This window comes from Budorcas taxicolor, chromosome 12 (assembly GCF_023091745.1).
Source record: "Budorcas taxicolor isolate Tak-1 chromosome 12, Takin1.1, whole genome shotgun sequence".
NCBI lineage: Eukaryota > Metazoa > Chordata > Mammalia > Artiodactyla > Bovidae > Budorcas > Budorcas taxicolor.
In genome coordinates this window covers 11,519,221-11,543,119 of record NC_068921.1, presented here as the reverse complement: position 1 = coordinate 11,543,119, position 23,899 = coordinate 11,519,221, and the positions used below count along the sequence as shown (strand labels likewise).

General features: G+C 39.9%; 1 protein-coding gene across 2 annotated transcripts; it reads right to left on the bottom strand.

The window, feature by feature from the left end:
• Positions 1–1,137: 1,137 nt before the first annotated feature.
• Positions 1,138–23,633, bottom strand: WBP4 (WW domain binding protein 4). 2 transcript variants are annotated; one of them, XM_052650190.1, is made up of 10 exons: positions 23,490–23,633; positions 22,489–22,561; positions 20,007–20,069; positions 19,801–19,924; positions 17,666–17,833; positions 16,395–16,441; positions 15,855–15,930; positions 13,849–14,054; positions 9,465–9,682; positions 1,138–2,243 (listed from the first exon to the last, which is right to left on the bottom strand). In XM_052650190.1, coding segments are annotated over exons 1-10 (1,188 nt in total). In that variant the 5' UTR covers positions 23,492–23,633; the 3' UTR covers positions 1,138–2,032. The 2 variants fall into 2 exon arrangements, with proteins under 2 accessions (XP_052506150.1, XP_052506151.1); XM_052650191.1 differs by lacking the exons at positions 22,489–22,561; positions 23,490–23,633 and adding an exon at positions 22,230–22,263.
• Positions 23,634–23,899: the final 266 nt, after the last annotated feature.

Here is a 23,899-nt window from a genome sequence, read left to right as displayed (position 1 = left end):
TCATAGATTATTGGGGCTTTTTAAAAAAAACACTTACTTCTCTCTCTATATATATATATAATTGGGGCTTTTTAAAAAAAACACTTACTTCTCTCTCTCTATATATATATAATAAAAATACATTGATTTTGTAATCTACACACACACACACACACACACACGCGCGCGCGCGCTTCCCAGGTGGTGCAGTGATAGAGAATCCACCCGCCAGCACAGAAGACACAGGAGATGTGGGTCAGGACAGTCTCCTGGAGAAGGGCATGCCAACCCAGTCCGGTATCCTTGCCTGGAGAATCCCATGGGCAGAGTAGCCTGGTGGGCTACTGTCCATGGGGTCACAGGGTTGGACATGACTGAGCTTCTGCATATGCATATATAGAGAAAAGTATATGCAAAATAAGGTAATAGAAAGGTAATGGAAGAAAAGGTATCAAATATTTAACTTCTGCAAAAATCCAGGAAGTTAAAGCTGGTATATTTTCTACTTATTCTTTCAAAGCAAATAGAAAAGTATTATTTTTCATGATTTGATTTACTAAAATTGTTGTGTTTGTCAAGTCTTTCCTGAGCAATCCTTAAAACTAGTCTCTGTTTAAGGCAAACTGACCTTTAAACTTGGGAATATTGTCGTCTTGCAAAGGTAAAGGAGATAAAGAATGCATCAAAGAGAAACACTTCACAGAATAAGGTGTGGTTTTGAAAATGTCTTTAAATTTGCATATTTTATATAAGCCAAATATGTGTGTAAAACATAGCAGTATTCCATTTATGGTCTTACTATCTTTTCCAACTGAGGAAAGCCTAGGACCAAAACACACTGCTTATTAGCTAGATGACAAATGGGCTTCCAGAATGTACTTCTCCATAATGCTATACATTCGTGAAATACTCAAATAAGTACACTGAACAAATACAAGTCTCCAAATACTCTCTCACCAATGCTAATCAGTATTAGAAGAAAAAATAAAAACTATTTAATTGACTTTCATAAAAGTTTTTAATAAGCTATAATTTTCTTACATGTACACTAGTAACCTTAAAAAGACAAATATTTACTGCCAAATGTTAACTACTGTACAACTTATAAAAAATATAATCTTAAGAATTTGGAATAATAAAGGGAAGGTACCTATTTCAAATGGATTAAATAAGAAAGTTCCACTTTTCAAGAAATTTAACCAGGAAATGGGAAATTTCCAATCTGTCTGAAGAAACACCAAAACTTTTCACCGAAGTCAGAGACCTTACTATTTTTGTTCACGACTTCATCTACGGAGTTTTAAATAAACCCTAAAAAATATTTTCCAGTACATATAAGGCCGGTGCACAGAGTGCATGACTGGGGAAAAAGATTCTGTTTGAATGAGAATTTGTGAAGAACCGTTACACCCCCAGTTCCTAGCACAGTGCCTGGCTGAAGGTGAAAATGCCGATGCAATGGCTATTGCTTTGCACTGAACCAGGCAGATACACTTATCTTCCTTTGGTCCGATTTTCATTCCCTATTAACCACTACCTGAGCTACAGTCCTGGTTCTTGGTCCTTGACCTTAAGTTGAAAAAAGTAAGCAAGATATGCATACACTTTCTACATCAGCCTTTCTGACAGGATCCTCAAAACTGAATCATCATGGACTATGAATCTTCTCTTTTGTGGTATAATTCTTATTTCTTGGATAATATCAGTGTGCAAAGATAATTCATTTTCAGTGCAGTACAAGTATGTTCATAAGAGGAAGAATGGGATAAACGTTTTAAATAACAGATACATAGCATCTTACATTATGACATAATTACCAGTTTTTGGACACTGAAGATAATACACTGTATTACAATGCAATGTGGTAGGCTTCCATTTTAGGAACAAAAATCAATTTCACATGAAAAAGATTTATTTTAAATTCACATAAAATACATTCAGAGTAAGTCTAAATTTTTATCACTTAAATAATGTAAAACAAACACAAAGGAGCTTTTAAAGATGTACAGTCTCCATTATGTCCAAAAAGCACACATTAAAAGCTTTCTTATAATTACTGATCATCACCTCGTTGCCTTAAATTTCTTGACTTTCCATTTTCAATTCTTCTCTTTTTGAAGACTGGGGCCACTCCATCTGCCACGACTCCAAGAGAAGTGACTGTTTTTTCTTTAAAAACCAGTTGGGGTTCCCCACCAGCATCAGCCTCCGAAGTTGATACATATTCATTTTCAGTGCTTGGAAGCTCCAAATCTACCTCCTCACTGGAACAGAAAGAAAAAAATAAAACCACTATTTGACAGTGTAAAACAAACTTTTACATAATATATGAGTTCACCAAAACCTCAAGGTCATCTTTCTAATGATAGTACTGGAAATTAGAAGCTGGTCATTTTGGAGAAGGTGATTATTTTAAAATACTGATTTTATAATATTACTTAAGATACTGAGCACCCATATAGGTGGACATACAAGGAAAAATCCCTTCTATTCTTTTGTTCCTATTGGGTATATCATTGAAGGAAACACTTGTACTTATATATGAGAATATATATAAGTGAGCAGCGTCTATGAAAAGGGATTTTGCCATGGACTGAGAAGGATTCTGAAGGCTTTCACAGCACACGATGAAAACCATGGACTCTCAATGTCCTGGTGTAGTAGGACTACCTACTTGGCTGTTATAAATAATCAGATGACTAGTCCAGAGATCAGTACCCGATTAGTATGAGCCTATCATAGTCTCTACCCTTGACATAGTCAACTGGTCTGCGAAAGCATTAAGTCACACCACAGCCATTCGTTCCAGCCATGAGCTTTTTGAACATGGACCAGGAAGACCATTATATTTATGTCTCTAGTGGCTAAGCATATAAAACTTGTTGGGGACCATACATTCTCCTACTCAGAGAAAGGAGTTCTGTAGCGATACGAGAATAAGGCCGGCTAAGAAAAGCAGGATGGGAGACGGAGAATCCTGCCAATGTCTCAGGCCTGGCTCCAGCTATCTGTGAGGCCCAGCCCAATTCCTACCTCTCCTGTGGCTTGTAGGGAGAACCTTTCTGGGAATTTTTGAACTAATAACCTTCTTCCTTTCTTTTTTCCTTGTGAGGATGTTAGTTCCCCAACCAGGGGTTGAACTCAGGCTCCCTGCAGTGGAATTTCAGAGTCTTTAACCACTGGACTGCCAGGAAGTTCCATTAACCTCTTCTTAAAATTTAAAGTAACTCAAATTTTTCACTTGAAACCAAAAGATTACCTGGTCAGCATGAAAGGAAGAGTGATGACAGGAGAGAAAAAGGAATAAAAAGGCAAAGGGATGATTTAAATGTTGGAACTCTCAGATATCAAGAATTGAGAACTCCCCATCTAAGAACAGTGAGGAGTAGTAAAGATCACACCCCTCCAATCTCAGAAGAACCCGTGTAATGTAGTCATTCATCTTGATCCTTGGAAACAGAGGCAAACCTTTCCCAGGGGCCAGGAGCAGTCTGAAAGGTAACGGCAGATCTAGAGTAGTAGTTATCCTTTTTCCTTTTGGACACACCACATGGCATGCGGGGTCCTTTGTTCCTTGACCAGGAACTGAACTGGCATCCCCAACCTTGGAAGCACGGAGGCTTACCGCTGGACTGTTAGGCAAGTTCCTCGAGTAGTAGTTACTCTAACAGGAGCATCCATACTGAATGTATACTGTAAACCAGACTATGCACAAGGCACCTGAAGTAAAAATACTCTGTTTTGGCTTTTCTAGTGTCTTTTTTAGTACTAGAACGCCTTAAATTTTCTTTTTTTCCCCCTTTTGGAAACGACCTCTTTCTTCTTCTCTGAGTTTTGAGCTTAATTCAGCTCATGTCCAGTCAGAATTCACAGTGGTTAGCTCAGGAAAGGGAACTGGGTATCTGATGAGGGCTGAACAGGGCCACTTTGGTAACTGGCAAAGCAGCACTTCTTTATCACTGGAATCTTTGTCAGTATGAGATAAGATGAAAGCTTTGCTACCAAGTGGGGAGATGCTGCCTGGGAAAGGCAGGCAAGTCAGAGGAAAGCGGAGACAAAAGTCAGAGACCTTCACAGTGATTTCTCATCAACTGTGGCTCTTGATAACTGCAGACACATGATTTTTATGTGTTTGCTTAGAATTTAAATTTAATATATGCTCTTCCATTCAATTATCTTAAAGGTACATGTTAACAAGTTTGTTTCCCTTTCACATAGACTGTGCAGAGAGGTCCATGGTGACAGTATTGAGAGATCTTTTCATGGTCCATTCTATATACACACAGATAAACTCACAGCCTTAAAAGAGATCTCTAAGCACTGTAATGATTTTAAAAACGGAAATAGTTAGGAAGCTTGCTAGGACTGCAAAAAACAACATAAAAGAAAATATGTAAATACAAAGAATATAAGAACAAAGAAAATTTCAAATCTGTAATGCAGAGTTCGAAACTAGAAAAAGCAAAACTAAAAATACAAACGTGAGGAAGAAGCTATCTCAATAGATCCTGATGTTATATAACATTTCCTCAAAATCTGATGAGGGGATGCAGGAAACAGGCGTGCTTTTACTGGAATAGGTCTTCAATCTGATTTGTTCTGAACACAGATGGTTTCCAAACTTTTCTTTACTGTATTAAACATATACGACAAATGCAACTTTTATTGGCTTTTCCTGCTTCGCTACTTTCCCTTAGATGGCCAACAACGGTGCTTTCCAAGGTTAGCAGCCCCTGAAGTTGATGGGGTATTCATTCTTGGCTTTTCAGTATTTTTACAGAGGCGGAGGCTGAGCCTTAGAGAGAAGTTAAATAACTTGGTCAACCAAACCATTACGGCAGTAATATTACCTGGATTAAAACCCAGGCCAGGGACTTCCCTGGCAGTCCAGTGGCTAAGACTCTGTGTTCCCAATGCAGGGGGCCCCGGCTCAATCCTTGGTTGGGGAACTGGACCCCAAGTGCTGCAACTAAGAATTCACATGCTTCATTAATTTGCATGCCACAACTAAAGATCTTGCAAGCCACAATGAAGACCTGGCACAGCCAAATAAATAAATAAAAACAAACAAACAAAAAACCTAGGCCTGTGTTATCTAAAACCTATATTCCTTCCCCTAGACCCCTCTGCTTCCAGGTGAAACCAAAATATTCCATTAGCTAAGCAGAGAAAGATTTGAGAAATGAAGGCTTTGATGGCTGGACAAATGAATCTCTATCCAAGAAAGTCTATGACAGACTCACTTATTTCACAATCTTGGTGTTTTGTGTTGTATTTTGATAAAGTGATCAAATCATAGTATTACTTCCTAACTAGGATTATGAGAGAGAGAAAGAATGAGTCTGTTTCTAAAATCATGGTCCTAGGAAATTCCTAAGTGGAAGCTAACAGAAGTGTCAATGAAGTAGGGAATAAACCCTTGTGACATAATCAGAGGAAAAGATGTTTGAAAGAAAGGTAAGAGACTATAAATAAAGTATATTACAGAGAATATACCTTCCTTTCAAATAACTTCAAAAATAATTACATAAGCACTTCCTCAAAACCACAGTCATTTCCAAATTAAAAATGCAAACATTGTAAAGGTTATAGTATCTGAACACAATGTAATAAAGGTGAAAAAACAAACCAACCTACATAAGAGTTTGAAAAATAAGTCCTTTTGGAAAACCACCAAGTCAAAAAAGTAAGCAAACACATGATATTAAACTATTACAAATACAATGAAATCAAGAAAGCATCTTTCAAAGTTTATGTGATATATGGACAGAATTATACTAAGACACAATATAGCTTTAATCAGTTTCAGTAAGAACTAAGAACAGACCCCTTCCTCACCCCGTGTCAACAGTCTTAAGTGTTCACCTGAATAAAGAACACAAAGAAACTTAAAAGGAGTCAGAGGAAGAAAATTAGAGGTAGAAATGAAGCAGCAGAAAAATCCATTAATAAATGGATATGTAATTCAATCGACAATTAAAAATAAGAGCTGATTCAATAAGGAAAAACATTTAAAAAACCTAGTCTCCATCCCCACAAAATGATCAACTATTAGACAGCTATCCATGAAGAAAAACTGCTTGAGTCCACTTAGGAAACTTAAGCAACATAATGGGATGAAACACCATGAGAATAATTGCAAAAGAAGAGAAGAAAGACAACCTCCCTTTGTTTGTATCATCCCATTCCCCAGGCCGACAATGCTCAGAGACAAGAGGAAACCTTCCAGCTGGAAAGAGCTCCCCTCACCAAGAAAAGACGAGAGGGGTCAGCCCAGCTGATGCAGTCTTTTGGGCCACGTCCTGCTTAGGTTTCACCCCACCCACAGTGGCGAAGCTGGGACCTACAGAGATGGATAGGAAAAGGGAAAAAAACCCCGGGACTACAGAGAGCAGACAAGGAGTGGCAGTGGCCTGTGCTATGGACAAACAAGCCGCTTCTGCTGCTGCAGAGAGAGCCAAGAGACCTCACAGCTGCTGCGGACGCCCCAGATTTCAGCAGGTACCTTGGTGCACAGCTATTCGTGCTTGCTGATGCCAGCTGCCTCCGTCCCTTCGCCCTCCTCACTGCAGTCAGCTCAGGGTGCTGTGCAAGATGGCAGCCTGGACTGCCCTCCCACGGCTGACGCCACAGCCGCTGGCACGCTTGAGGCGAGCTCCTCCAGTGGTGTGCTTGCATGCTGCTGCCCTGCCACCCATCACCAGCCTCCACTGCCCAGAGGGGAGCAATGCACACGGGAGATGATGCCAACAGTCCGGGTCTCTGCAGTTGCTGGCTTGTGGGCCTGAATCAGGTCCTGTCTTCTGTCACTGGCCTGCACAGCCCTGCTCCTCAGGAACCAATCCCTGCGGCAGCACACTGGCATTCCCCCAGCCTGACCCCGGACGCCATCCTCCACCACAGTGCGTATACTCAGGGGGAGACTGTGCAGCCATGAGGAAGCACCCCAATAGCCAGGGTCCCTGAAGCTGCCGGTGAACCTGTAGCTGACCCTGGCCCTTGCTGCCTGCCTGCCTGCCCACTACACACACAAGCATCCCAGGTGGCCCTGCGGCTGAGTCTCTGAACCCGGCCAGAGCCAGACACCGCCACAGCCTGTCCCGGCCTCTGGCTGCTGAACCTGGAAGTGCTCCTGAAGACCCCAACAGCCCCTGGGGAAGCCCTGCAGTGTCTGCTGAGGACCACACAGCCGTGGGATCCTAGTGCCCGGAGCTAAAGTGGTGACACACCCCCTGGATCCAGGGCTGCCACGTGCCCCTGTGTTTGGTGCCCTGAACCACTAGACAAATCCCATGGACAGAGGAGCCTGGCGGACTGCAGTCCATGGAGCCCCAGAGTCAGACGTGACTGAGTGACTGAGCTCACAGACACCTATTATGTGCCCGTCACTGGGGTTGCAAACATGGGACTTACAGACAAAAGCTGGATAGAAAATCCTACAAAACACCATGAGTAAAAAGAGTAAAAGGGAACAATATTTTTTTGATGAAAATATGAAATACTGAAAACAATATTGTTGCCATAATTTATTCATAATATTTATATAGATTCTATACTTGTTGAACGCTTGCAAATGACTAACTTGGAAAAAACAGGAAGAGACTACTTAATAAAATTTGGAAAAAAAATACAGGGATAAACCATGAGATGTCAATATGCATCATATAAAAGGATATATTAAATCACAGTAATTAAATCTTTATGGTACTGTCACAAAGACAGATGGATTAATGGAACAATAGGTAGTCAGAGGCAAATTGGTAAATTTAAGAGTTAAACGCAGATTAAAAAAAGGCCACTTAAAAATGGGGAAGAATGAAAAAAAAAAAGGCGGGGGGAAGAATGGTACTGGCAGAACTGGTTTGCCAGGGAAGGTGAAAAATTATTTTAGAATCTTATCTCATACAATGTATCAAAATTATTAAAGATGGATTAAATAATTACACAAAAAAGAAGTAAGGCCATACAAATCAGGAGGAAATATAAGTATAAACTTGACTTTTAGATGAAAATGGGTAATAGCAATAAAACCGATCACAAAGGAAAAGAAAAGAAATCAGACTAGTTAAACGTTACAAAATCCGACACATCTAAAACCATTATAAGCATAGTTAAAAGTCAAACTACAAGTTCTTCTACTAATAAATGGTTAGCTTCTGCACTACATAGAAATCTTATGCAAGTAAGGAAAGACTAATACCTTAACAGAAAAATTTGCAAAGCATATGAACAGATAATTCACAGAAGAGTAAATACAAAACACTAATAAATACAGGCATATGAAAAAAAGTTTCAACCTCACCAGTAAATCTACTTAGGAAGTCAGACACAATCCATCACCTGTTAAACTGGTTGACGTTAAGAAGAATGGCTTCTCAGTAAACTTATCACAGGGAAAACAAAATACTCAAATTTTAAGAAATCTCAACTTTAAAGTATAGGTGATGTTGGTACAAGAAGACCATTCTCCTATTGTAAATCACTTACGAGCCCAAGTAACTAACGCAGTCTATTATTTCTGCAACTTCAATATACACAGTCAATATACTTTGGTCCCTGGCACTATGCAGCATTAAATACATATTTCCTAATGTTTCATTAAATAACATAAATAAAACTTGAATATTTGCTAAAGACACTTTAATAGTTCAGGTATATCCTGTATGCTACCACTAAGGAATCACTTCTCATTAGCACCGTATATAAAGCTGCCTGAAACGTGCATTCCTCCACCTTGTGAAAATATGACTTTTCCATCAAAGTACAGTTTAACAATGAATAATTTCACTATAAAAGATTCCACAGCACTAGTGTTTTGGAGAAAAACTGTTTAATTCATATAGATACTTTTTTCCCACTCAGGTATTTTTTAAGCATTTAAGAAACACCAGTGTGTGAAAGTGTGGGTGACGTTTTCCTTTCATTGTGTAAATGATCCAAAGACAATAAGTGATATGAACACATAAGCTAATCATGTAAACCAGGTAACATTTCTACCATGACCTTGTTTAGTTGATAAAACTGCTCTGCTTTATGAATAAAAACTTAAAACCTTGGGTGAAGTGTCATAAGCCATTTTCAATACATTAACAAAACAAGGGCTGTTTTCTTGCCTTTAGATAGATTCCATGAGGCATGTACTAGATATGCAGACATTTGCTTCTCTGATAAAATAACCATGGTGAGTGTGAAAATACTCACATGTATATGGCATGTTAGTGTCAATAGAAACGTCTTGTCTTTGTAAGAATGAAAGCAATGCTTAGTTTTACTTTAAAAAATAAACATTAGTTTACATTTTAAAATATTTAATTAGAGAAAATAAAACCACTCTAGAAATAAAAGAAATGAGCTACACTTTTTAGTGAGCACCATATTCCTGAAATTAAGTACTACAATTTACGGAAGTACTGAGACATAAAATACTTACAATAATATGGGAAAGGATTAACTTATAATTGTTGGATTAAGTTTTAGGTACTTACTGGGACTCAACTTCTGGTTTAATTTCCTGCCATTCTCCATATGGGTTTGGCTTTTTATGAGCTTTGGGTTTTTCTTCATTTGAACCTGATGAATTCTTCCCTTGGGTATTTTTTTCTTTGGGTTTTTCTTCACTTGGACCTGATGAATTCTTCCCTTGGGTATTTTTTTCTTTCTGTGTTTCTGGTTCAGTTCTTTTATTACTACTTTTATTTTTTTCCTGGAATGTCGAAGTCAAGAAATATTAGTAACAAACCTCAAAGAAAACTGCCAGGGCCAAAAATTTCTTTAATATAGTCTTGCTGCTGCTGCTGCTGCTAAGTCGCTTCAGTTGTGTCCGACTCTGTGCGACCCCATAGACGACAGCCCACCAGGCTCCCCCGTCCCTGGGATTCTCCAGGCAAGAACACTGGAGTGGGTTGCCATTTCCGTCTCCAATGCATGAAAGTGAAAAGTGAAAGTGACGTCGCTCAGTCGTGTCCGACTCTTAGCGACCCCACAGTCTTGTTACTGATCTATAAATAATAATACATCAACGCAAGAGTTCAAATTTGCACGTAACACAACAAATGTACATGAAAGGACTTCTTTAATGTTTGATTCGGTTTTTCATTATGTCTAAAATGCTAACATACCACAGCCAAGGCTGTTAAAATATACCATGACCCCTCTACCTGCTTCACACTTAAGAGATAAGCACAGGCCCTATTTATCCTTTCTTCTCCACTTTACTGCTTTCTCTCCTTCCTCACATGTCCAACAGTGACCTTCCTTTATACTGCGCCCCTTCTGAATTTAATGCCATGTCACTGGGCCCTTCTATGCCCATTACCTATGTAAAGAACTTCTGGTGGCTCAGATGGTAAAGAATGTGCTGGCAATGCAGGAGACTCAGGTTTGATCCCTGGGTTGGGAAGATTCCCCTGGAGAAGGGAATGGCTACTCACTCCAGTATTCGTGCCTGGAGAATTCCATGGTCAGAAGAGGCTGGTTGGCTACAGCCCGTGGGGTTGCAAAAAGTCGGACACGACTGAACAACTAACACTCAGCCAATCAGAGTTAACTGAAATCCATCTGCATGTTGAGGACACTGCCAGAAATTTACTGGCCTATACAGCTGGTAATGACATGAAATTAGGGAAAGACACATCCCTGAAGGAGAAGCAGCTTCTGCAGAGCCCCGGGGGAGAGCTGGTGCTTTTACGGCACCTCCTTCAACTGGGATAACAAAGCCCTGTGGCTTGGTTTAGCCTCTCTGCAAACTGTACTACCACGGGTGGCAGTCCTGGGACTGTTCTGTTTGCAATTCTTTGAATGGATGCTAATGCATTCTCTTATGCTGCTGCTATCACAGAACCAGGACACAGCATCAGCTTTCTCTAGCAATCATGACTGCTTCCAGACCATGTCATTTTTAAAATGAAACATTTTTACTGAGAACGTTTTACTAAACGCCTCCTCTGAGACCTGTACCACCTTCTATGCGGTTGTCCTCCATGCTTGGTGATCTAACGACCTCTGGCCACTCCTCCATGGACATGGCGACACTGGCAACTAAGGCACCGTGTGCTCTCTACTCAAGCTCTCGTGGTCATCCTTGAGCTTAAAAATTCCCGACCCTCAGTTTTGTGATGCACAAAACCATTGACTTTGGCCTTCACTATATTTTAGTAACCTAGTAAGGTTTTTCCTCACATGTAGCACCTGCGGCATAGGTAGTATTCAAGTATTAAATCCTCACATTTATGTTCCTGTTAATTTGAATTAGGTCATCACTCAGAAATGCCCCACTTGTGAAATCTTTTTTGCTTTTTTGCTGAATAACATTTCCTTCAAAAATATGCTTTATTCATGATTTTCCTACATTTGATTTTAAAATTCAACAATAATTTGTGAAATCTTCCAAGTCCAACACAATGTCACTCCGTTGGCTTTCTGGCTCCCTTACTTCTACGATACTTCCTGTTCAACCTTGCTGCTATCTCTGTTACCTTAATTTCCTGTGCTCTGAGTCTGCTGGTCTCATCTAGACTTCATATTCTTCATTATCAGGCCGCAGCCCACAGAAAATCACTTCACAGACATTCCTTTGCTAGCTCCCTTAAATATCTTTGTCCCTATGCCTGTCTATTGTAAAAGATCTAAAAATCTCCAACCCAGGTCTATCCAACCATTGGTCTGTCAAGTGTTACCAAAAAAAGAATCACACAACATACAAACTGATGAGCCTTCAGGATTTATGGTATCCAATTTCAGCAGAGACTAACACTGCTAAGTAACATGCCTCCAGTTATTTCTTCTCCTGGTCCCTTTAGTGATTATTCAAAATTTCAGCTCCACAGGGCTGAATTAATCACTGTATATTCACATCATGGAATACTATTCACCCCTTATTTCAGTGGATGAAGACTTAATGTTATTCTCTGTGACAGATTAAATTGCAAAGTGATAATAAAACCTTATTACAGTATGACTCCATATTTTGCTTAAAGCAATGATCAAATCTGAATATAGAAATATTATAGACCAGTAACACCAAGGTGTTTACTGATTTCTCTGGCAAGTGGCCAGATACTTTGAAATATTTTGTTTGCTTGGAGTTAATAATATCTGTCCCAAATTGGATGCTGGGTTACCTAAACTGAACGATAAACACTGAGATAGATGTTACACAAAAAGCGTTGCTGCTGCTCTTCTACAAACTGGATACATTCTTCACCCTAAGTTCCACCAAGATTTATGGGGTGGGTAGAGAAGTTGCAGGCAAAGACAAGACCCTAGGGAAGGCCGCAAGTGCCCTCTCTCCAGCATCCTGGATATTCATTCACCTCTCAGGCCAGTACTCAACCGTGGATCAATGATACGTATCTTGTCCACTTTGGCATCCAGGCTCCTGATTGTTCCTAGAAAGGCCCCAAAAGCAGGAGGACGAGCAATACTACTGTGAGCGAGCGTGCTCAGTGGTGTCTGAGACCCCATGGACTGCAGCCCGCCAGGCTCCTCTGTCCATGGGATTTCCCAGGCAAGAGTACTGGAGTGGGTAGCCATGCCCTGCTCCAAGGGATCTTCCCGACCCAGGGATCAAACCCAAGTCTCTTGCATCTCCTGCAGGAGACTGCATTGGCAGGTGGATTCTTTACGTGCTGTGCTATCGGGGAAGTCCAGCAATACTATTAACACTATTAAAATGTCGGTTTTACTTTCCCACCACGGCTGGACACTCAGCAGCACCACCTGTCAATCCTCTTTCTTGGTCATTTCCTCTCCCACCCTGGCTCAGGGATTATTTGAGTCTGTTAATGTTGTCAAGCTCCCCAAAGTTCCTCTCAGCAAACAATCTTGATTTCTTTACAGACGCGTAAGCTGAGGCTAAAAGGCATGACTTCTTTCCTGACAGCAACTGATCTACAGTCAAACCTTATAGAAAATGAAAGCCCTACCTTCCTACAGAGAATGAGTAACCTATTCACTTACCCTTGTTGGTATTCTTTTGGAGTTCCTCTTAAGGAAAACATCACCACTACAGATCTCTCACAATTAAAAGTCAGTGTGTAGCCACCATCCTATCATTTAATTTCTACTTTTCATTTCATATCCCAACCACATACACACTGTGCACCACTTTTCATCCTCTTGTAATCTGAGTTTCACCTCCTGAAACTCTGGTCTAACCACTAAAAGGATATCAAGGACTCCCTGTCTGCAAAATTCAAAGGCCATTTTTTTCTTTTCTAGACCAAGTTAGTCCTTGATGCTCTCTACTCCAGGGCTTCCCCAGGGGCTCAGCGCTAAGGAATCCGCCTGCAATGCAGGAGCCGCAGGTCCAATCCCTGGGTTACCTAAACTGAACTACTGAACCACTCTAGTTTTCTTCCCTGGAGAATCCCATGGACAAAGGATCCTGGCGGGCTACAGTCCATAGGGTCACAAAGAGTCGGAGACGACTAAAGCAACTTGGCATGCACGCTTCTGAGATATTGGATTCTTCTGCTTCTCTGCATACCTTTCTAATCATTCTTTCCTCATTCTGCTTTGTGGGCTTCTCTCTCACTTACACTTATATATTTAATGTTTCCCAAAGTAATTTTTCTAGGTTACTTCATCTGTTCTAAGACTTAAATTACTACTAGTATTTTGATGATACTCAAGTTAACATTTCTAGACTTAGACATTCATCCGTGCATGTTCAGACAGCTCTCTGGATGTTACAGAGGCGTCTCAAACTAAGGAGGTCTAAAAATCAATTTACTATCTTGCCGCTATCATTTATCCAGGTGCCAAAAGTCATGCATATCTTGGTTTTATTTCCACCTTCTACCAGAAAGCTAAAGAGTCTATAAATCTTTTTATAAACTAACAAACTGTTGTAAAGAACCGAGAACCTACCTTAAACTTTATTATTAGCTTCTGTGTTTCTGTTGGGATCTCTTCTTTTTTTTTCTCCTTTTCTGCTTCTTGTTCGCCATCAGACTCACCATGTGAATCTGATGATTTGGACTCTTCTAGGGTGCCAAGTGACTTTTCATTGACTTTACTAGAAGGCAGATCACCGGAGTGTGGAATGAAATCATCAGGTTTTTCCCATCTGGATTCTATTCAACACATTTTAACAGTCATCTTATTTAGTTACCAACTCTATTTAAAAGTAATTTCCAATATAATGCTTCCTATCACTTACAAGATATTATTAAGTGGCAACACTGCATCCGTTTCACACTATCACCTGATCAAGAAGAGAACAAGCATTCTCAAAGATCGTGCTATTAGCTTTCAGAAATTAAATTCAAGCAATCTGGGTTCACTAGATGTATCAACTACAGCCCCAATGGAAAGAGACCCAAAAACTGGGTAATACATTCTGAGGACTCAAAATTTAACCACCACCAATTTCAGGAAACGTGGTAATGGACACACAGGAGATTTTCTGAAATTTATTTATCAGAAAATTTCCCTGGGATCTTTACAAAGTGAAATAATACGGCAAGGATCTGAATAAATAAAATTTGTCATTTTATCATAAGAAAAGAAAAACCCCTCAGTTGAACTATACTGCCACCCAGTGGTTTCTTGGGCTTTTAGTAAAACGACAGCAGCTCTAATTATCTTGCAGTTATTCTCTATTTTCAGTTTAATAAAAGTGATGCCAAAATTTATTGTTCAACTGGGAAAGTTTTCAGAGTAAAAGGGGCTGTATTAATAATCACATTGGTCCAGTCTCTTATTAACTGCAGGGAACTTTCTAACACTAATGAAAAACATTACTTTTCCTTGCCTCTATTTCACACAAGTAACAAAAGAACTTTCATGAAAAATTTGTTAAGCATCTAATATGTACTAGGCACTGTTTGGGGAACCTTACAGACACATGACTATCATGACCTCACAGAGTATACCATCGACTCTACTTAAAAGCAACTGTAGGTTCAGTGACTTGCCCACAATCACAGAGCTGGTAAGGGAAGAAGGTGTGTGCTGAGCTCACTCAGATCTAACCCCTGAGTTATAAGTTATTTTATGTCTATACAGATTTAGTGTATCAGGTTTACTGAGATAGAACCACTGTCATCACTGGGCAGACTGGGTATCTACTTGGAGATGAAAAGGGCCTTTTCCTCCTAAAAGACTTAACGCTATGTAGCAATCTTTGGGTAGCAGGAATCAAAAAAAAACAACAAAAACCATCTCAGGGTTACACCAATACTATAGCTATTTTGGTAAATTTAACTGCAGAAGAAATAAACTATAATTACTGCGAAGACTAGTTTTATGAAATTAAATTAGATAAAATCTTAATTTGAAAAACTTAGATAATAATTAGGTAATAATAATTACACATTTTCTAAATATTTATGTAACTGAAAATTATTAAAGTAAAAGTGAAAATTAGACAGACTTCACCGCTGCTAAAGTAGCTTCAGTTTTGTTTTTTGAAAAAGGAGAGGGCAAGTTGAATGAGGTGATCTTCCAAAGTAATGACTGTATTTCCAAAATAATCATGATAAAACCAATCACAGTGGAAAAAGTAAAAATGAGTTTCGAAGTGAAATTTGTGAATGCAGTGTCACTTGAGAATAACAATGTACAGCTCAGTATATTATAGAAACCTCTTTGCTTTTCCACTGTATTAATGCTTTTAAATTATAAAAAATAATACATTGGAGAAGGAAATGGCAACCCACTCCAGTGTTCTTGCCTAGAGAACCCTGTGGGCAGAGGAGCCTGGTGGGCTGCTGTCCATAGGGTCACACGGAGTTGGACACCACTGAAGCGACTTAGCAGCAGCAGCAGCAGCATACTAAAATTCTCAAGTTCAGACAATTCACCAGCAGGTTAATGAGCAGTATTAGGCACAATTTTAGACAGTTTAAAAGATCATCCAAAGTACTACTTACCCCCCGTTTCTGTATTATAATAATAGGTATAGCCATCTTCACTTAGCCCTTCTATCCATACAGTCTTCCCTGTTGCCTAATGGGAGGAAAAAAACCCAACATAAATTGAAGATGTGGTTATATATTAGATAACTAAGACAGTCAGCCAACCTTTCCTTTCCTATGGAAACCTGGGAATTGGTACTGATCATGGCCAGGAAGCTGGTTTGGGTTTGTGTTAGTCATGAGCCACCTTTCATGAATGGAATCTCTCACTTCTGAACACCTGGACAGTTCTCTGCAGACTGACTGGGATATGTAAATGGCAACTGACTGCAAATCAACTAATAACATTCACCCTGCATAGACTTAGGGTAGACAACACTTTTCCACTTCCATCCACCCTTTATAACAAAAGGATTATAGAAAGAAAGGAGCAAAGTGCCTGGGGGGATTGGGAGGCTTATCTGTAAGTAAATCCGATTAACTAAACCCAACAAAAATCCCAAAGGACAATCACTTTAAAGAATAAAGAAAATACTATTAATGTGCTTCAGTTACCTTTTTTAAGTTTCCTTGAAATCCTTCAGGTTTCTCCCACTGAGATGCTTAAAACAAAATGTACTGTATTTGTGAAATCTTTCCAAAATAATTTGGCAAATATTTATAATATATTCAACATGAATACTATGTGTCTGTAGTTTAAAACATAATTCAAAAATAAAAGAAACAACATACACCCGAGTAGTATTGTGTAGCATACATGTGAATGCTATGTAACCAAGAAGGGAGGACAGAATGAAGGATAAGAAGTTACTGGTGCTTCCACAAGAAGTATTAGAGCCAGGTAGGGCTCCTCTTAAAGACTTGTTAGAATTCAGGTTTGATAAATTTTGAAGGCATGAGAAGGCCTTCTGACATCTTGGGGCAGGGGAGAGTGAAAGATGGAATGAATGACTCAAGACAGAAATGAAATACGCAGGAATTAAAAACAAGCATTGCTAAGAGAAACAGTATATGAAGTACGATGGTGAACAAAGGCAGCAAGGAACAGGCTGCAGAAAGGGGAAAATGTAATTAATAAGTAATTACTATGTAAATTTAAGACAATATTTAGGTGAAGTCGCTCAGTCCTGTCTGACTCTTTGCGACCCCGTGGACTGTAACCTACTAGGCTTCTCCGTCCATGGGATTCTCCAGGCAAGAATACTGGAGTGGATTGCCATTTCCTTCTCCAAAGACAATATTTAGCATATAATTATTTATGGTTCACTGCTGAACTACAACATGCACTTCACTGACAGCTCAGTGCAAACTCTCAAGAGATTATTACTGTTTCTGTGTAGTCAAAAATTGACTGTGACTAGAGATCTTAATAATTCCCACAATATTGGCAGCCCAAGGTTTTTTTCCTCATTAACTCTCTAGTCTCATTTCCTACCTTCCCAACCATTCTTAACTTTTCCTCTACCCATTCCTTGAATATATGTACCCACCCTTTCTATTTCTTGTTCTCTACTTTCTCCATGTGATTCATATACCCCTGAAAGTTAAAATATTTACAAAGTTTTAGCGAGAAAATATAAAGCTACATTACTTATTTATATTTATAGTGTATAAGGAACCTACTATTAAGTCTTTAGTGATGACCTTGAATCACCATGAAAAGGATACATTTTTAAAGGGCACACAGTTGTTTTTTTTTAACTATTGTGGCAAAAATGCAAAGTTTAGTCTCTCACTGTTGAAGTGCTCTGATAATGACTGAAGTTCTAACACAAAATAAACTGTCAGTTATCATTTTCTACTGTCGTTACGCCTAAATGACGCACCTCCTGTGATAAGATCATAATAATAATGGTGACCCTCCGAGGTTATGCCTTCTACCCATCTGCCCTTTGAAGGGTCTTTTTTCTTTTTCTTCTTTTCTTTCTGCTGATTTGATGCAGAGGTGGGTGGGACGGTGCTGGTTACTGGTGACACGCTTGGCTCTGAGATCTCTAGAGAAAGATGAAGGAAGGGTGAAGTAGCTGATGTCAAATTTTCCTTTCTGGTTTAATAATTTTATTTCAATCAAAAGCTTGACAAGGTTCCTTTAGGAACCTGATACATTACTACAAAGCCTATTTGGAAAATGAAACATGCAAGAATACAAGACTATCCAGAACATCCCAAAATATATATATAAGACAGACAAAACGATAAATCTTTATAACAAATACGACAGAGAGTTAATGTTCCTAACAAAGATCCCTTACAAATCTAACTTTCTAACTCAAAAATGAGCAAAAAGTCAAAGGTAACTCAGAGAATTAACATTATCTTCACTAATAATCAAGGAAATGCAAATACATACAATTGTTTTTGCATTAGATCAACAATGAAACCAAACCCACTGTTAGTCAGTCTTATCCATCAGGTATTTACATGGGTGTAAAAAATAGGTAGTTTTTACGGCTTTGCTTTTTTCCAAAGGAATAGTTATTTCTAACATCAGTTAATAAAATAATTTTATTTCTAGAAAAAGTGTAAATCAGCCCAACATTTGTGAAATCAACAGCTTGATTTCACCAATCAATTTATAAAACATTTGCACTGCAAATCTGCAATCTCACTTCTTGAAATTAAGCCTACAGATATAAATTGTGACAACATGCCTGCATAAGGGCGCTCACTGAAATAGTCTTTCTAACTGTGAAAAACTTTAAGAATCCTAAATGTTAATCAGGAAGAGACTAATTACATAAACTATGGCATTTTAATACGCACATATATATACACATACACACATATACAATTCAGCCACCAGAAAGGACTCTGCCATTTGCAACAACATGGACGAACCCTGAACACATTATGCTAAGTGAAATAAGCCAGATACAGAAAGACAAATACCGTTATCACTTATATGTGGGACCTAGAAAAGTCAAACTTGTAAAAACAGAGCAAACAGGGGTAGTTACCAGGGGATGGGGGGTAGAGGGATAAGACTGACGCTGTTTCAGAGTACAGATTTGCAGTAAGTAGTAAATAACCCAGAAATCTACTGCACAGTTTGAATATAGACAATAATATCATCGATATGTAACATGATAAATACTGCTATAATGGAATCACATTACAATAAATCTATCATGCTGCTGCTGCTGCTAAGTCGCTTCAGTCATGTCCAACTCTGTGCAACCCCACAGACGGCAGCCCACCAGGATCCGCCGTCCTTGGGATTCTCCAGGCAAGAACACTGGAGTGGGTTGCCACTGCCTTCTCCAATGCATGAAAGAGAAAAGTGAAAGTGAAGTCGCTCAGTGCTGTCTGACTCTCTGCGACCCCATGGACTGCAGCCCACCAGGCTCCTCCGTCCATGGATTTTCCAGCCAAGAGTACTGGAGTGGGGTGCCACTGCCTTCTCCGATCTATCACGCTACCATACTGTGAACCTTAAATTTACATAATGTGTCTAACAGTCAATAAAAAAATTAAAAAGTAAAAAAAAAACAAAAACCAAAAACGACTTTCTAGTAGTAAAGTCAATTATCTGCCCACAAAAGTTTAATTCACTATAGTTCAACTACATAAATAAACATGATTCATAGTTTTGATGGAATAGATAAAGTGAACTGGGGTTATAAGGCAAGGTCTATTTTTTAAATGAATAGATCCATTTAGCCAAAAAATTAGGATCCATGAAAACTCAAAAAGTGTCTCTGAAATCAACTACTGGCCTAAGAGCAAGGGCTAGGTAACCCCTAGCGTAATACAGCTGTCGTGAACGGAGGTATTGAAAGATGAAGCTTCAAAAGCAAAATGAAAAGTGCATGAGCAGAAGTCCCACAGTCTAAATAGGGATGTGATACACAGGCAAAGCACTAAGAGTATACCGAGTGTATAACTTCTCTATGGAAACAGTAAGAGCTCACTTAGCACGACCTGTGATGTTACTTTTAAAACATGCTGGCTGCTTTTTTACCTGACTCTAAGCCAAGCCTTTTCAAATCCTCCTGGTATGCTTTCAGGGCAGCTGCCTCCATTGCAGCAAACTCCTTTGATGCCTTTTCTTCTTCCTTTGCCTTATCCAGGCTTTTCTGTTTAATCTGTGTAAGACACATATAAAAGTGAATGCTAGATAAAGGGCTGATGAGAAAAACTGGCAAAGAAAGAAACAAACTAGATTACCTCACTGATCCTCTTCGCCACATTTTCTTTATGATTCTTTCCTCTTTCATGAAATTCAATGCTCTTGAAGGTTAAAAAAAAAGACAGAATACAAAGGAAAACTACACATCATAATGTTCATAGCAAAGTAACAGTAAATAGGGAAATGGAACATAACAAAATTGAAGTACAACTGGCAGAAAAGATAAAATTCATGTTCATGCAAACTGGCCCTTTTAATCAAATGATGCTAAGGAACTAAACCACATTATTTATTATTATGCCCTCTGACAAGGTTTCCTTTGGTGCTTAAAATAAACTATGATGACCATATTAATAGAGAAGTATACAAGGTACCCTCGGTGACTAATCTACTGAATATGACTGTAATGAGGGCTAGAGCAAGACACGAAGCCAAAAGAGGAGTGGAAAAAACAAAAACAAAACTTCACACTTCAAGAAACACCTCTTGGGGCTTCCCTGGTGGCTCAGTGGTGAAAAGCCTGCCTGCCAATGCAGGAGATGCGGGTTTGGGGAGATCCCACATGCTGAGGAGCACCTAAGTCAGTGCACCACAGCTACTGAGCCTGTGCTCCGTAACAAGAGAAGACACTGCAATGAGAAGTCCACGCGTGACAACGAGAGAAAGTCGGAGTGTAGCAACAAAGACCCAGCAAAGCCAAAAATAAATAAATAAACTAAATTAAAAAAAAACAAAGAAAAACACCCGTCAACATAAAATGTCACAACCGATGAGTCTAGAATTTGTACTGCTCTATGTGCCACATCATGCTAAAAAAAAAAAAAAAGAATAAACAATGATTCTCAACTTCTCTAAATTGAGAGAAAAGCAGGCATTAAAAAATGCCCTCTAAATTGTAAACAAATACTATTATACAATGTGGTAATGGTATAAAATGTAAAAGTCCTATGCAGGGCAAGCTAAAATTAGGATGCTGTAATAGAGAACAAAGGCGCTCCTTATACACTGATGATAAAAGAGCATCAAGATATGCTATCCAATTAAAAAAAATAAAGCAACTGTGGCGCGCGACAGTGTAAACAGCATGCTACCTTCTATGCACACTGGAGTCTACAGCAACGTTTAGAGACAAATATGGGAGCACAGACAAGAATACGAAAAGAGGGGTAACCCGTGAGGAATGATGGTGACTCGATGGATGGGGGCTGAGCTGAGGAATGAATATGACGACCTATTTAACAGCAAGAATGCTCTCTAAATTACAAATGTGTTGTATGAAATAAGAAATTTCCGGTTAACTTGGCAAAGTTCTGTCAATCAATTCTCACCTAATGCACTTGCTGAGTTACTCTAAAGTACTGCTGTGAATTCCTCTTTAAAGTGTGACTTCGTAAAGCAAATATTCATCCTCTATTTTTCATATCTTGGTTTCCTAAAGTTGATTTTACTATACAGAGAATATTAAAGGCCCAATCAAAAATAAATTGTTTCTAGTTAAAGGTTAAATCAATGTGTATTAGCCATTCAAGGAAATGAAGAAAGACAATCCTAGAAAGAATTATTTTCTCTAGATAACTCAAAAACTTAACTGAATTGCTTGCATACTTCCAAGGAAGAGAGGCTATCGGTGATTTGCGTAGCTTTTAAAACTTGTGACTTTTTTTTTTTGGTAAGGATGGGCAAAATCAAACAAGATAGTCAAGAACTTTACCAACTATTCAAGAAGAAAAAAAAAAGACAAAACTGAAAAATATACTCAAACTCTTTTCAGATAATAATAAATAAACGTCTACCAAAGAAACATAACATTGTTACAGATGGTGTTACTATTATTTTACCCATCCACCTCTACCAAGTAATACGGATACAAACATACATCTAAAAAATACCCTATCATTTATCTACTACATACACAGTACAAAGACATGCATGAGATGGGGTGAAAAAAAAATCAATGGTGTCTTTCCTTTTGTCTTAAAAGGTGAATGTGGACTAAAAGATATACTAACAATGTGCTTAAAGTTTGTTGTTTTCATATTCCATGACAAAGATAATGATGTCTTTCAAATTTAAGCATTTAGAAATATAAAGCTCTACATTAAATATTTACCTATAGAGCAGAAATATACAAGAAAAACTACAATAACGTTTCTTTTTACACGTTAAGGACTTTCTGCTTTTACTTTTCTTTGTATACAACAATATTACAAACAGCACCGTCATAACCTAGGTGTTTCATAAACATGAATGTGATTACCCACTCAATGTCCAGTTCCTGAATGTGACTGAAGGGCCAGAGAGAAATAATTTGGCTTAGTAGATAATCAAATTTGGGCTGATGATAAAGAAGAAGGCTCACAACTTTCCTACAAGGAATGAAAACACAACAGAAATTGTTCGATGTTTTGAAAAATCAAGAGCAACGCATATGAAAGTACTTTGTAAGCTCTCAGTTGAGATCAACAAAGAACATCTCGCATGAACACAGTTATCAGGAGACTAACAGAGGAATCATCATACAGGCCTATTGTCCGCAATCCAACACTTGCAGTAATCACAGAATTTCTTTGGTTGTGACTTCCAGTAGTCTGCCCTGGAAAAGAAAAAACAAGTTTATTTAGAACCTAAAAAGGTAATTATTGCGTGATTTACATCTTCAACTTACAATCCGACATGCAAGCTTCACAATCTTGTTACACACAGGATCCTGCTTTATTATTTAGCCGATTGAAAGCAGTCAACTGAAATTGTTGCCACTAGAGTAAAAAAAAGTCTGCACCGTATTTAAAACTCCCTTCAACAAAATAGCTTTTAAAAATGTATCATTTGTTATTGTCATCAGTGTTAAGAAATAAGGAACATGCTGGAGAAGATCATCCACTCCTTTCTGGCATTTTTGGAGGTGAGGTTACCGTAATGGAGACTTGAAGAAACTCACAAAGTTCACGTTAAATCAAGTTATTTCCACTCAAAGAACTAAACATAAGACGCTTCTGGTGGGAGACTGTGGCTCCTCCGAGACTATCAGTTAATAGTTTGTTCTTGAGCCTCAAGGCAAGAGAGTTGGAAAAGCCAATGGATCTCTCAGCTGGCAAGACCAAAAATTAAAGTCATAAGCTAACCAGGGCTGGCCGCTTCTAGCAGGCGGAGGCGGCAGCGGTGGCCGCAGTCCAACCCTCCGGTTTCACAACACCCCACGGTTCAAGCGCCGCCAGAACGAGGATGCTCGCGGCCCCCGACGGTGGAGGCGGCGGTAGCCCTCTGTCGCTCCACGGCGGCCGTCCTACCTGCAGGGGCCGCCAGGCTCCCTGCCAGAGCCCGCGCGTCCCCACCCCGGGACGGGAGAACCGGCCGCGCCGGTCCGCAGCCGGCCCCGAGCGAGTTAAGGGCGCTTCCGTCACGCCCCTGGCCGAGGGCGCGCGGGGGGAGAGGGGCGGTGGCGGAGGGACAGACCCGGCGGGAGAAGGGCCGCCCGGAGAAACAAGACCTCGTTGTTTGAGAGCCTGAGAAACCCGACTCACATGACTGGACCAGGCGCGCCGCGGGCCGCCCCCGGCCCCGGCCGAGGCTCGCGTTCTCCGCGCGGGGAGAACCAGGCCCCGGCTCACCACGAGGCCCACCGCAGCCTCGCAGCGCGGACGCCTCCCGCCGTCCCCGGGGCCCGCGTTCCGCCGCTCCCAACTACGGGTGCCCCGGCGACCCAATCCGCGTTCGCGCTCTCCTCCCCTGCGCTCCTCCTCGAGGGGCGGGCCTCCGGCTCCCCGAGAGGCGGGGTCGTTATAAGAGCGCTGAGGTCGCCGACGAGGGGCGAGAGCGCGACCGGACTTGGGGGCACGCTCGAGTCTCGCGTCCCCGCGTCAGCTCGCCTTCTCTCACTCTCTTCCCCTCCCGAGATCCAGAACCTCCACGTCCTTCTAGGCTCGCTGGCTCG

Coding starts and splice junctions, on each gene's coding strand:
- WBP4 (XM_052650190.1), bottom strand. Junction 16,442..17,665: donor TTATGATCTTATCACAGGAG/GTGCGTCATTTA, acceptor TTTTGTTTTAAG/CATCTCAGTGGGAGAAACCT. Junction 9,683..13,848: donor AGCTAATAATAAAGTTTAAG/GTAGGTTCTCGG, acceptor TCGACATTCCAG/GAAAAAAATAAAAGTAGTAA.